This window comes from Geospiza fortis, unplaced genomic scaffold (genome assembly GCF_000277835.1).
Source record: "Geospiza fortis unplaced genomic scaffold, GeoFor_1.0 scaffold121, whole genome shotgun sequence".
NCBI lineage: Eukaryota > Metazoa > Chordata > Aves > Passeriformes > Thraupidae > Geospiza > Geospiza fortis.
The window spans coordinates 1308094-1322995 of NW_005054346.1; the positions used below are offsets into that span (position 1 = coordinate 1308094).

The following is a 14902-nucleotide window of genomic DNA, read 5'->3' on the forward strand; positions in this document are numbered from 1 at the left end:
ACATATCAAGGTTGTAATTTCTAAATATAGATTGGAAAACTCAGAGGGACCCTCATTTAGATTTTTCTTGGTTTATTTATTTTGATGTTTGGTGGAAAAAATAGCAAGGTGTTTTGTGCCAATCACATAAAATTCTTCCTGTCTTGGTTCTTTTATAAAGGCTTTTATAAAGCCTTTCACCATCTTGGGTTGAAGGAAAGATTTGAATGTTTGGGGTTTTTGTCTATCGTCAGTTGTTTCTTCATATCCCTGTTGACTCCTCTGAATGCAATACTCCCTGTCACTAATTTTCAAAAATGGAGTTTTGTATCAAATGAATTTTCTTTGTATTTTCAAATTTACCCCCATTTTTTGAAGGGTTTTATTTTTAAGTCTGCAATGTTTTCTCTTCTTTTCAGTAATTGTCCTGTGTTTTTTATTTTTTTTTTTCACACCTTCCCCAGTCCTGCTGTCTCTTGTCTTTGGTGTGGCTTTAGCCATAATTTTATGACCAGCAACACCATACCTGTGACAGTTTTATTCCATTCACTATCATCCATCTGATAATGTTTTTACTCTTAGTTGCTGTGGTAAGAAATCATCAAAAATAGTTTAGGGAATGTGACAAAAGTTACTAATGAATTGCTGAGTGTTACACTGATGAAAATCAAGGATTATTGTGATTACTATTGAGCTTGAAAGTTGAGCCACCATCTGTCTATCTGCAAGAGGTGCTGATTTTAAGTGAACATTGTAGTGCAGATTGTCAGGCCATTGTAGTTAATGTTCAAAATACAATTATGTGTTTGCAGTTGGCAATCTAAAATGTAAATATGCCCAGTAAGCTTTTTTCCCCATTACTTTTTTATATCAATGATACAGGCAGAGAAGCCAGTCTGCAAAACCTTTATTAAATATACCTGAGGGAGGATATTGGCTTTCTCAGTGTCCTTACAGTGCAAGAATACTCTTCCTTTCCCTGAGCTATATGATGGTTATGGGCATTGCCACTTGTTCTTTCTTTGAAGCTCAGACAGGGAGCATATATCCTTTATCTCAACAGCTTAAATGCTTTCCAAAGAAAGGGGTATGGTTTCTTCTATTGTTTATTGTGGGGATTTTTGTTAGGTTAGTTGGTTGGTTTATTTAATAAGGACTTTGGCCCCAGTATTCTTCAGTGTTTAGGCTGAGGTGAACACATAATACTGTGGAAATAACAGCTGTTCTGTCAAAGGTTTCACCTGCTGGTGTTCTAATGGGTAAAATGTAAAACAAGGAGCAGACACCCATATTCCTTTTTGCAGGCAAATAAGTAAATTGGAGACTGGAGGAAAATGTTCTGGATTACCACTTCTGATGTAATGCTCAGGCTTGGCTGCAGACCAGCATTACTGGCCTTCGTGCTAGGGAGGGACACGGCTGGAGGCAGACCATAATCTTCAACAGTTCCTGGTTAAAGCTACATGTGTTCAGCATTTCCAGGGTGATGATTGCCCAGCAAGGGCCCCTCACTCCCAGCCTGTGCCATGTCAGGAGTTTGGGGCTGGGAAGGAGCAGCAAGACTACAGAGCTGGCTGGGCAGCGCCTGCTGGCACAACATGGAGCATCCTCTGCTGAGCTCCTGGTTGCCCATGGGGAGCTGTTGGGGAACTGTTAAAACAGCTCCAAATTTCTTCTCAGAAGAGAACTGATAAAGCTCACTGAGAAAAGAGAGAAAACAATACCATTAGTGTTTAATGATTTTCCTGTTTATGGATTATACTGACATATTTCAGACTGGGTGCAGAACCCTGCTTCATGAATCTGAGTTAGAGAAACAGAAACGGGAGCGCCTAATTAATTAAGTTTTAAGTGTGGTTCAGTCTTTTGAAGGGAGCCCATTTGTACCTATCAGTGCTATTAGCAGATGTTTTAAAATGTCTGGTAATTAATATGTGACAGAATAAATTAATACAATTGAGGTTAAAAGTGACTTTGTCTGGATGTAAATCATAGTAACAAGATAAGCCAAGATTTTCTAGGGTAATGAAAAAAGATCTCTTTATTTTAGAGAACATTTTAAGCAATGCAGGTTAATAATCTTACCTTTCTTCCCACAGCCACCCTGAAGTAATGTACCTGAAGTAATGTAGCCACTGTTGAAATATATGAAATTTATCTTAAAACACAGTTTTGTGAAGGACTTGGATGAAAAAATCCTTTTAAATAACTAACATGCAGAAATAAACAGTTTCTTCTAGGAAGGTTTTGCTTTTCCATCTGGTTTCCTTGCAGTAATAGGAAAGTTTCTGTTTCTAAATTGCCTTGAAATTTTGGCTGAGGCCTATGATGGTGGGTTAGACAAGTAAGAAGAGGGGCCCAAGCTTCTATTTCTGAACACTGGGCTGTTATAGAAGAAAACTTTACTTGTCCTTAATGATTTAGAGGTTTTTTGCAAAAGATTTATCTACCATAATCTGGACTATTAGAAACAGTAGGAGCCCTGTAATCCATGTTAACATGGACACATTAAATTAAAGCTGTTTCTGTTCTTCCTTAGCTGTCTTCAATTATCTGTGCTCCATTTTGGCCTACGTTTTATTATGGAAACTTCTTTCATAGGGAGCCCACGATCCATTATATTTCTTTTTTGTGGGCCACATTAGGTCTCTTGAAAACTTATGCAGTTGTCAGTGGAAATTTATAAAAGCAAAAAGATCTTTGGCTGTTGTTGTGGATGATCTGGTGTGTCACAAAGATTTATTATCAGCATCCTAAAATAAGACAGATATTTTATAATCATGGCGATGTGGCACTCAAAGAAAGGGAGTCTTCTGTTTCCTTTTAACAGCTGGTTGAGTACAGAAGAGTTAGGCTTCAAGAAATAGAGTCTGGCTAGATTAATACTCCTCTCTAGTATGTTATTTTGGCCTAAGTTTTGGAAACCCAGAAGTTTAATTAGCTTGGCAACTGCATCTGCAGATTCTAGTCTAAAGAGTGTTAACCCTTATATCTTTATTTTCAAAATCTGGCCAGTGTTTTAACATGTTGGAGAACCAATCAGAGGGCTGTTAACATTTGTGAAAGCAATATAATCTTTCTGAGACCATGGTGGAGCCCTGTTTTGAACAAAATTATCAGATTCTGCCATGTTTCTTGTCTTTGAAAACATTAGCTCAGCCAAAATGTTAAAGAACACTGGACTCCCACCATTTAGACATTCATATCAATACTGTTTTGAGAGATGAATTATCAAAATAAGATGGGGTTACTCATTTGGTAAATATCTAACACTTATAAAATTGCAAATGCCAAGAAATACAGTAAATTTTTCTGTCCTAATTGAGCACATACCAAAGAAAATAATTACTTTGTTAAATGAAGTGATGCCAAATATTTGTATCTAATATTTCGGTGCAGAGGTCAGTTAGTTTGGCTCTTTCTTTTGAAATGCAGCCATATTAATGTAACAGATTTTAAGTCAGTGCTGATGGCTGTGCAGCATTTGTTATCATGCACAGTTGAGTAGTTTACGTGAGTGTTTTGAAATCATGTAAATAGCAACAGATGCAAAACCGTTTCCTGGATGTGTTTGTGTATACAGCTACAGATACATATATTTGAATCTGCTTATCTGATTCTAGCACAGAATAATAAGTGACTGATTAAATTCAGGGTATTTTGGGGTAAGGCACTGACAGCCAATGTGCTTAATCTAACACGTGTACTCCTTTATTGTTTGAGTACTGTATTTTAGGCATTTATTCAATACTGTAAATGACACTATAATCAATCAGATATTTGTGATTATACTGGTTACTAGACATTTTTAGGAAATGTAAATGCAAAAAGAGAACCCCAAACCCCTGTATTTAAAAATGCATTTTAAAACCAGTGAAAATTAGAAATTCTCATCATCATCCTGGATTTTGGTCTTTTGATAAGGACATTTCCTGGGCAGGGCACTTTTGATGATTAATTTATTTAGATATTTCCTTAATGGGTCAGTATACACTATAAAGACAGTGTTGGTGGTCTTTTTTGGGAAAAGATAATATCTTTAAAACACAGGAATACATGTACCTTTAATTTTTCTGACTGCAAGTTAAGCACAACCTTTCATTTCATATAAAAGCATATGTTGAACATACTTAAATATTTTAATAATAAGACAGGTCTAAAAATTTTGCAGGAGTAAACCTATATCCAGTTATATTCCTTTCCACCTTTTTGAAAACTTTGTGGAAAAGGTTAATGTTGCAGCATGTCCAGGGATTCAACAGGTGATAGTCATGATGGAAGCTTAATTCCATGTTCTGGAGATGAAAAATAACTTTCCACTCATAATGTGGTAGTTTGACACATCACCACAAGTTTAAATGAGGCATAGGGTGAGGAACAGTTTCTGGATTCAGGGTTCCTTTCAATCTTAGTTTAGATTTCACTTAAAGGGTAATACAGCAATTGTCCTTCTGTGTCTTTACTGATAATTTCTTTGGTGATATTAGTTTTAGTGTTTTTATTTATTTTAATTGCTGCATTGTTTCATATTTTTATTGTGTGCTGGGTACGGATCAAGCCATTGAGGATTTGGGGGTCCCAGATAGGACACTTTAGTCTTCACTTGAGCAGCAGCAGAGAGAGGGTTATAGCTCTGGGTTTTACTTCAGTCGCCAGTCCTTAACTTACCAGAGACTAGGAACCTTCTGGCGTGATACCAGGTAAGAATAATCTCTTGCTCACTGCATTAAGTAGGTTGATCTGCAGATAGTAGGTACGAAGTTCTGTAAATAATATATATTTACATATAAATAATAACATTACTTTTAGCTGTCACTGTTATATCCAAGAGTTAGCAATCTTCATTGGAAGTGAGGAAGAAGACAGTGGCTTGGAGACAACTGGATCCTGGGGCCAGGGCAGAAGGAGTGGGCACTTCCACTGCTGCCACTCTCTTCTTCCTCACTTCCAAGAAGCAGACCACTGAGTTTTGTAATAATAAGAAGGAAAAGAGGTCATAGATGTTGATGAAAGCAAAGACAGCAAAATGAGAGGGAGGAAGAAACCAAGGAGAAGGTAGTAAAATGCTTATTAAAGTATTTAGCAAAAAATACATATAGAGATAATAGGCTTCTGCCTCTCCAGCAGTTAAATATTATCCTTGGTAAGTTGAATTTCATTATTTTTGTCCTTGTTCCAGTTTAACTGAGCTGGGGGCAATTATTTCTCAGGCAGTACTTCTTACAGGATATGTATTGAGTGACAAAAATGCTGACTTGTACAAAAAAAGAATGATGGCAAAATGTCAAAATTATTAAGAGACAAAACTAGTATTAATTTTAGGTGTTATTGCTCCCATTTGTTACTACTCCTAAATCCATCATGGGTTTTCAGTGCTTGTTTTCTTTTCAGTGTCCATGAAAATTTTATATGCTGGCTACTGTTACTGAATTTTCTAAGAGCGGGACTTCACTCAAAGCCTGTAAAGCTGCTCAAATGTTTGCCTGTATTTGATGGGTTTGTGAGAATATGAAGCTTTCCATAGAGTTAGTGCCTTAGTGATGCTCCTTTAGCATGGGAAGGTGGGGCAGGTATGTGTGGGACAGGAGAGCAGCTGCACCACTTAGAGCAGCTTGCGCTGGAAAAAGAAACCACAACGTTTAAGTGCTGCTACTCCTGAGCGAGTAATTTCACTTACAGCTTTCCAAGGGCTTTTAGCTCAAACCCTAGGGTCATTTACCTTTTAAGTGTGCTTCCACCAGCAGCAGTAAATATGAAGCTAAACCATGTGGATGTGATGAGCAGAACAGAACACGGGCGGATGAGCTGGGCAGGCGAGCGTGCAGCAGGAGTGCAGCCCTTCCCAAGCAGAGGGGAGCCGGGCTGACAAGAGGGCTGTGTCAGGGAGGTGGGCAAAGCTGTGCTCCCAGTGAATAAACGTGCTGAGAAAAAGTGCAGCTGTGCTTTTTTAATATGCACTGCAGGAGATTTCAGCAGCCTGATGATATATCATGCATTAATGTTGAAAAGATAAACACATTTGGAGAGCACAGGAAGGCCTTGTGTTTTTATGTTAGCAGAATGCTTCCTAATGAATAAGAACGTGCTGCTGGCTTCACAGAGCCATATGGCAGCTTTTCTAATTTTAGTCCGGTGCAGATGCATAATTCTCCCTTGTTTTACCTCCTAAAACCTTCCTGAGATGTTGCATAGTTTTTCATGTAAGACTTGATCTATAGTTTCTGCGGGAAAATATGTATTCAAGAGTCTAAGAGCTTCTTTGCTCTGGACAGATGTGTGCTGTGTGATGAAAGAGCAACCTCACTATATAATCACTTCCCTAAAATAGTAGCTAACTTTATTCACAAGGATGGGATAAGCTGGTGTTAAAATTGATTGCTGAAATAGTTGCTGTTTCTTAGGCACTGGTGTTTTGAAAAATTGCTTGCTTTCAGGGAATAAAAACAACTTGTGTTGAGGCAGTGGGAACTGGGTGAGGACGTGCATGGGGATATCAAGTTTCAAGTGAGCCATGGATCTCAGTGCTTTGAATTACACAGCTACAAGGCAGAGCTGCTTTCCCTGTGGTTAACCAAGCATCAAAATAACTTGCACGTTCTTCACTGCTTTACTTCATCATGTGTAGTGATCCAAAACTACTCACATTACCAAATACAATTTTTGGGTTTTTTTCTCTTCTGTGTTTTATTCAAGTTGGTACATTTGAAGGCACTTTCTGTACAGCCCTATTCATGTTAAAAACCTCCTGTCCGTTACCAGAGTCAATACAATTACTTAGCAATAGTCATACACAGATGTTATTGCATCTAATATTTGAAATGTTATTTAATCTAATACTCAAAACTGTAAGGTCAGCTAAAATATAGCCTTTGCTAAGTATATTTTCTATTTTATGTTAGGCTTAGTTTTTAGTACCGTATCTACCCTCACCTTGGACTGTTAGATACTTCTGCGTTTTTCTTGATTGTTTGGATGTTATTTTTGCACAGCAATTCAGAAGGATCATGCAGGGGAAACTTAGATATATGAATTAGGCAAGACAAGAGTTTTGGCTAATACATGGCTAACCAAAAATGGAAAAGAAAAGTTGTTTTCTAGATAGTTCCAGTGTAAAATTAAATTGCATGTTTCAACTTCGTATAGCATTTACATTCACTTTCAACTGATGTTCCTGTTACTGTTATAAGGATCTTAATTTGTATGATTTTTTTTTGAAGAGGGCAGAGTTGAGTTTTCTAGTGTCACTTATTACAAATCTCTTTGTTTGTATTTTTTTACCTGTTGTACAAAAAAGGTATGTGATTTGAGTTGTGTGGCATTTCAATAGCAATTCCAGAAAATTACAAAGAGCAGGAATTATATATAGGGCATCTAGAAAACCTGTTTTAAACAGTATTGGATAATAAACTTGAATTTACCTGTTACAGGGTTGGTTTTTTTTGCTTGACCTTTTTCTTTGGTGGTTTTTAGAGCATGGGTTCTTGTCTGCCCATCATTTCACCAGCATCTCTTTTTTGTTCTTCTTGTTCTGTGAAGAGCCTTAAATGTTGCTCCAATGAAAAATAAGCTAAATCTGTGTTGATGCAAATTTTCTCTTTCAAATTATGCTTCATCTTTTTGAAATTCCCGCAGAGGGTAAGTTTTGCTCTTTTAATTTAAAAATGCATCTTGGTTTTGCAGAGAACACGAAGGGGGAAATACTTCTGTAGCAGGTTTCCTTCAGGAAGTTGGAGCAGAGCTTGAATACAGACAAAGAGAGCTTTTTGAGTGGTTCAGCTGGTCCTGCCTGCCCACCTGTAGGAAAGTAGGGTTTGAAACACAACCAAGAGAGGCTGATGCCTGTCATTAACACTTCAGAGTCTGCTGTCAGAAATGCAGAGAGAACTGACATAGCTTGAGTTGGGAGGATGGAAAACCAAGGGGGCTTGCTAAGTTAAAATGTAGCAGGAGACTTCCAGCTATTGCTTTTGGCTTCTATTTCTCTGACTTATGAATTTCTGTTAAACTAATGTGGTTTCACAAAGGTTTGCTTTCAGAATCTGGAATGAGCTTTAAATAAAGCTTGAGGCTTCCCACTCATAAATTTGTCAGAAAATATTTTTGAGGGCTTTTTTTTCCTTCTTTATTCTGTATGTTAAATGTAGAAAAGTAAATACAGTTTATGATCGCTAGGAAGATGCCCAATTGAAAATATTAATATGTATTTTAGTATAATACTGCTTATGCAATTGTAAACATCCCCACAGTTTAAAGTCTAAATTACACACATCACTAAAATACTACATAATTGGATGTATATATTCTTTGTAGTATCTCTCTCAGGGGTACTTGTATTTTATTTAAATTTTTCTCTCTCTCTAGGCTAAACTCTTAATTGAGCAGAGCTAATAATTATTTAATGTGCTTCAAGTTTATACTACTGTAATTCAGATAAAATATGCTTGATCCCTGGTAGCTATATTCATAAGGATGGGACCAGTTTCTTATTCCATGCTGCCTCTCCAGTGCAGAATTCCCTGTATGGAGATGAAGCCATGGGAAGTCCCTTTCCATGCTGCTCACTTCCTCTGGCTGCAGAAGGCTGTATTTCCCTGTCCACACTCTTCCTCGGCTGCCCTTTGGCCGCTGTGCCTGTAGGATACCTGGCAGCATTTGGCTGACATTTAACAGGGGCTTTTCTAGCAGGAGGCATCACTGGAAGCTGTGAGGTCAGAGAAGCAGCTCCCACTCTCCATGTGGCTGCAGTGGCAAAATCCAGTGGCTGTGCTTAGTCAGAGGGTAACACCAAGGGTTCTCATGGGGCTGGGAGAACAGGGTTCTGAGGGGCTTTGCAAGGTTGGGCCTTTACAGCTGTTTTCCTAAGCCTTGACATTCAAAGATCATTAATCTAGTGTAGCAATTATAAACTCTCTGAGCTTCTGATTTCTTTGTTGGGCTCCCATGAACTCAAAAAAGATTGAAGTAAAAAAGGGAAAGTAAACTTCACGTTTTTGCACCATTACTTAACACCAGAAGCTGGAACTGTTAAGAAAGATGAAGAATACTGACTTGTGATAATGCATTATTTTGTCAGCATTAGAAATTCATGTATCAATCATTGCTTTTTTCCAGCCTTTCTGTAACAAATTTTTGTTGTCAATTCGCCCCATGGGCTGTATTGCTGAGGGAGACATTTGCATTTCAAGACATTCCCCATGACTGACTGTCAGGACGACGCTGCTGACAGGATTCACTTACTTGTCTTGGATGTGCTGATAAAGTCTACTCGAGGGGCTTTGTAATTCACTCAGAAATGGATCATTTATTGCATAGTTGAACGTTACTAGTAGCTGCAGCTTATAACAGTGACATGAATTACAGCTGGTCCTACTCAGAGGCTGTCTGAGGCCTAGGTTTCCTATACAATGCCACTTAAATTTAAGTGTGGCTTATGGCCTGGATGTGTAGCCTCTTCTAAGCTCTCCAGCTACTTGAATTCTTACCCAATTAAGTTACAGATCTAATTAGGAAGTCCATCATTTTGAAGCACTTGTGATTTATACTGCTTTTCAGAGTGCCTAGCCAAAGTTCATGATTAGTGAACATTGAGTATTAGTAGTTCATGGGTAGTACATTGTCACCATCTCTGGGAAAAGCGGGTAGGTAACATTCGAGTAGAAATAGAATTTTCATATTTTCTCCATTCATTACACTTTTTCCTTGAGAAAGCACTGAGTTTATTGATTCCACAAAGATGTTGGGCTCTCTGAGGAAAAGAGTGTAAAAGAAAATGAAGAAGTCAGATGGTTGTGAGGGACAGCTGGTGATGAAGCAGAAGCAGTCAGGGATCAAACAATCAAAACAGAGAAAAGAGGGAAGTGGAGAGGAAAGCAGCGGTTCTCAGGAACTGGATGTGAGGTTTGAGAGATCCTTGGTCTGACCTGGTATTGCAGCTTCTGTATTGATTACTATTATAGTAATTAAAAATGTCCTCTTTTTCCTTTGTATAAAACCTCATCAGTGCGCATGAAAGAAAGCCATTGTTTTTATCAATGTATAAACCCCATTGTTGTAAGAGTGAAAAAATCAGCAGCAAATATTTCATATTATCTAAAAATAATCAGTAAAAGTAGTCTGTAAACTGGTGACATGAGGAGACTGTAATTAATTGCTTTCACACCATTGTTGGATCATATCTGCAGCCCCTCCATTTCTGGCTCATAGAGAATAATCCCATGTTCTCCCATAATCAAGATAGTATCAATGGCTGAAACAGTGGTCAAATGAGAGCAAGAAGCTGGTATCCCTGTCCATTCTAATATTTTGCAGGGTGAAAATAAGAGATCACTTTATGCTAGCAGGAACAGATGGGAAACAGATATCAACACTGGCTTTATTAAAAGCTCAACTCTATTTTTAGAGTTCTTTTAGAATTTTTAGAACATGTTTTCAGTTTCGTATCATCATATGGTGCCAACTCTGCTGTGTTGTAGCATGGGAAGGATTGTTCAGTTGTTTTTCTGTTACACCTAATTTCTGCTTTTTGCCAAAACAAGAGAGGTAAGGAAAAAAATAAATTCCCACCCCTAGTCTAAACCAGAGATACTAATTTTATGTCCTCGTGAGTTCAAGTGGCAGAGGAAGTGTTAATAGTTCTTTCTAGTGAAATTATTTCTATGAGATTATGCTAATCAGAGTGATTTAAAATTAGACGGTTAGCTGCAACTCCATCTTCAGAGCAATTTGCTAAATCATTATTCACAATGGTGTTATATAGTGTATAACACCTAAGAAGACAGCTAAAATTTTTGTGAGTCTTTTCATGAAAGCAGGAAACCATAGAAATCTAGGATGAGACAGCCCAAGTGACCAAAGCCTTATTGCCAGCAGGGGATTGCTGACAGGAGAACACACTGGGCTTCACAAAAGCTGCTCCTTTACTCTGCATCTGAGCAGCACATATTCACACTGACCTTAAAACCTATGCCAGGGAAATTCAGAAGAACTTTACTTGCATTATTGCAGATCTACAGATAGTGGAAAATACTGTACACTTGGATACATTTTAATTTGCATGACTGATGCTTTAATTTTCACTCTCGGTGATTTTCCAAAGGCCCTTTGTTCCATCTGCACATGGTACTTTCAGTAATTCCTACAATGAATGTTCTTCGAGTTTATTGTTGAAGACATAAATTCTTGTTAAAATTTCAGTGTGCTTTCATGTTTAGTAAAATAATTTATTGCATTATATTAAAAATAAGAAATTTCTATTATTTTTAATATTCTAGCTTGCAGGATGGCCCTGGCTTTTACATAACTGCTGCTTGAAAAATCGTAAAATAATTTTGAGTATAGAACCCAAATTTTATCTTGAGTATAGAGCTAACAACAAAAAGTAATTATTTCATTAATTTATGATGTACAGTGTGCATTAGAATATGTATTTTACATAGTAGTTTTATTAGTTTTATTAATTCATCCTAAACAAAAATATCATTCTTGAAATAGAAAAATTAATACAGTTCATTACTTGATAAGAATTATAAACCCACTAGGTTTGAAATTTCTGTGAATATCCCTTATATTTGGAGTAGGGTATAACCTGTGATGCTGTATACAACACATTTTAACGTATGGCATTATGTTCCAGGAACCTGAAATAATTATTTTCTTGCCTGCAGTTTTCAAATGCAGCACTTGAAATTGCATGTAGTTCTAATAATACATTGGTAAATAAGGTGGTATGGAAATGACGTGATAGTAAGAACGTGGGTGGAGACATGGGAGCAGAACTGAGGCCGCTGTTTCTCAGTACTGAAACCGTAGATTGTGGACTTGTGTTTTTCCTTCTAAATATAGCGGTCATGGAAAAGCTCTGCAGCTGTAAGCTTTGCCTGCTCTTTTAGATCAGTCTTTGACTACATCTTAAGCCTAGTTTTTGCCCACTGCACCTCCATAAAGAGCCCTTGTCTTTGCCCAGTGTTAGACTCTGTAGATTGGTGAAATGTCTAGCAGAGAAACATGAGAAATAATTTCATTTGTGCCACAAGACCTGAAAACTGAGAAGCAAATAGGCTAGCTGTGCTTCCGTTGAATCATTATGGGAGACTGTCTAATCTCATTTTCAGAACTGTTGCACTGTAAGCATTTCACAGCTCTTCTCAATGCTCTGTGGGCTCTTGGTGTATCAGTGAGATCAGTCTTCTGTCGCTTAACACATGGTATTCTCTCTTGCAGAAAAAGCAGCAGCAGCTAATGAAGATGAAGTGCAAAAAGCAGATGTATCGTCTACAGGTCAGAGTGTCATCGACAAGGATGCACTTGGACCAATGATGCTTGAGGTAAAGAGCACAAAATCCCTGTATTTAGGGCAGTTCTGCTCCTCCTAGGATGAATGAAATGAAAAGGTGTAGTCAGAGGTTGCTGTAAAGGAATGGTCAAGAGAGAAAAGCCATCCTCACTGCTTGGGATTATGTCATTAAAGAGTAGGCAGCATATTTATTTATCTTGCATTCAGTGATGAAACTCTCTTCAACTTGAAGTAGGGAGAGGCACAGAGAGTTCTGTTTTGTAACATAGACAGCTTGAGGGGCTTCAGCTGACAGCGTATCTTGGGTGTCTGCTTGTGCATGTTTTATTTTTTCTGAACCACAACAGCTGTGGAAGACCTGTTGCACTTAAACATTGACTTAGTATATACTGCAGCATACAAGTGAATAATATTCCTCTAAAATTACACGTCATTGCTATACTGTTTTAATATTTTCATTTCATTGCTTGAAGCAGGACTCTTCCCTCTAGAATATGAAAGTAATGTAGGAGAGATTTTCGGGATCGGTATTTCAGTTTGTTCAGTTAAGACTTCTGATTTTAGCAGTTATTTTGATACCCCAAAAGGCTGTATGATTCAAGCCTAGCTTCCAGATGTGTGTTAGCAGTAATGTTGGGTAGGTATGTTATCAGGGATCCTTATGTCATGTCCACTACTGTTTTATCTGCTTAAACTCACTTGCAAACTGTTTATTCCCATCCCATTCTTACTGTGGACTTTATCTGTAAGGAAGAATAAATGTAACTTGAGGTAACATAAAACACAAACTCTGAATCAAGCTAAGGCAACCAGCTTTGGCAGAAGCATAATTATTCTGTCATTTCTGAATGCCTGTATAATAGTTTTAAGTATCTGCTTTATTTTTCATAATTGGTCAAATGAAGACATAGTTTTCCATACTGTGCATGAAACAAAGGCTCCAAATTCACACTGCAAAACATAAGATTAGACAGGTTGGAGGCATTGTTCTTTGAAAAGTGGGGATAACAAATTAATTAATTTATTTAATATTTATTATACATACTCACTGGATTAAATGTTTTTGCTGTCGAACAAGGTTATGCATTCATCTCTTACACTGCTATGTTAAAATTTACCTTTAATTTTCTATTAATTTAATTGTAAGGGCCTGTTTTGTAAGGACAAGGAACATAAGAATAAGATTATATTTTTCATGGCTTATCTTGTGTGATTGCTACTGCAGCAAACATGACATGTAAAATCACCATTTATTCTGTTGTTCCATTTAATTTAGTTTTCCTTTGCATATGAACAATGCAACATTGTGGAAATTAATGAACCACAGTCCTTTTGCACCAGGAAACTTAAAAAGGACTGAAAGTTGTTCTATATTTGCTGTGGAAAGACTACAGATACTTTCTTTGTGTCTTTATCACCTTAAGGAAATGCAATTCAGTTATTTAATCTTTACAGAACCCTTTTTTTACAACCTCTTAAAAACACCCTTACCTTTTCTCATTGCCAAATAATAATAAAAATTGCAATGCTGATGAACAGTTTATTAGTGATTTGGTTTAGAAATGTTATTGTATGTTTTTATTGGAGAATAAAACTGAAGAATACTCAAAATAATGAGTGTTTCCAGCTGAAGAAAGTGAGTAAAATTCATCAGGCAGCTGCCTCTGAGGAATATTTTAACATATTTCTTGCTTAAAGCATAAAGTAGATAGGAAGAAACTGTGGAAAAATAGTCAAGAGGGAGATGACAACATCTCAAAGAACACAAATGTATTTTCTGTTCCAATATATAATCTAAAATATCTGCTTTCTTGATTTCTGTTCCATCATACTGTCCATTATTTGTTCACCCATTTTCCCAATAGCTCTGAAGAAAAGTTTTTGATTGTGGTGGCTTACATCTGGGAACAGAAATAAGAAATTACTGCAAAAGTGGAGGCTTCTAAAATATTCAAGTGTCTAGGTGAACTAACTTCCTCAAAAGCCTGCTGCTGCTTACCTGCAAGATTTTCTTAAGAGAATGGAAAGAAATGAGTGACTGAAATATAAGGGCCTTTGTTACTCTAAGCCCAGATGGCCACGTCTGTGATCAATTCAAGAAACAGCTGTGAGGGAACAGCACAGAGAGCACTTCTTTGCCAAACAAGTTGCCACTCTAGGAAACAGTAGGGAAAACTGAAGATTATTGTGAGATGCCAGTAACTCTCATAATCTCTTGCTTGCCATCTCCACCTTTGAAAATTTTCTCCTTAGGACTCCAATAAACATCTGTGATAGCTTTGGTTTTGCAGCCCCTGTGAACTGATGTGTGGACAGCTGCCAAGCAGGGTGGTTCAGCCAAACCCACACCCTTCTGCCAGCTCTAAATACCGTGGCTTCTATGGTTGGCCAGCTGGGGACTGATGTGGCTAGCATCTTTTTTTTCTTCAATTAGTTTTCAGCCAACTCAGCTCTCTGGTCCAGCTTTTCATAGCCTCACACAGTACAGGTTGCTGTTGTGGTGTAGGAAGTACTAAATCAAACAGACCATGCTTACACTGGCTTTAAATGGTGGTGAAATGCAGCCTAAAACACTAATCCATAGCAGAGATGCTGATTATTATACTAGAAATTATTATGCTGAAAATTACA

The 14902-nt window shown here is 37.4% G+C and overlaps 1 protein-coding gene across 1 annotated transcript in view; it reads left to right on the forward strand.

Moving 5' to 3' along the window:
* NCOA2 (nuclear receptor coactivator 2) overlaps window positions 1-14902 on the forward strand; it is a 178756-nt gene that overhangs the window by 114677 nt on the left and 49177 nt on the right. Inside the window, exon 5 of the mRNA XM_005423029.2 lies at window positions 12199-12302. Coding sequence (XP_005423086.1) covers window positions 12199-12302 — 104 coding nt within the window. The remainder of the gene's footprint in view (window positions 1-12198; window positions 12303-14902) is intronic.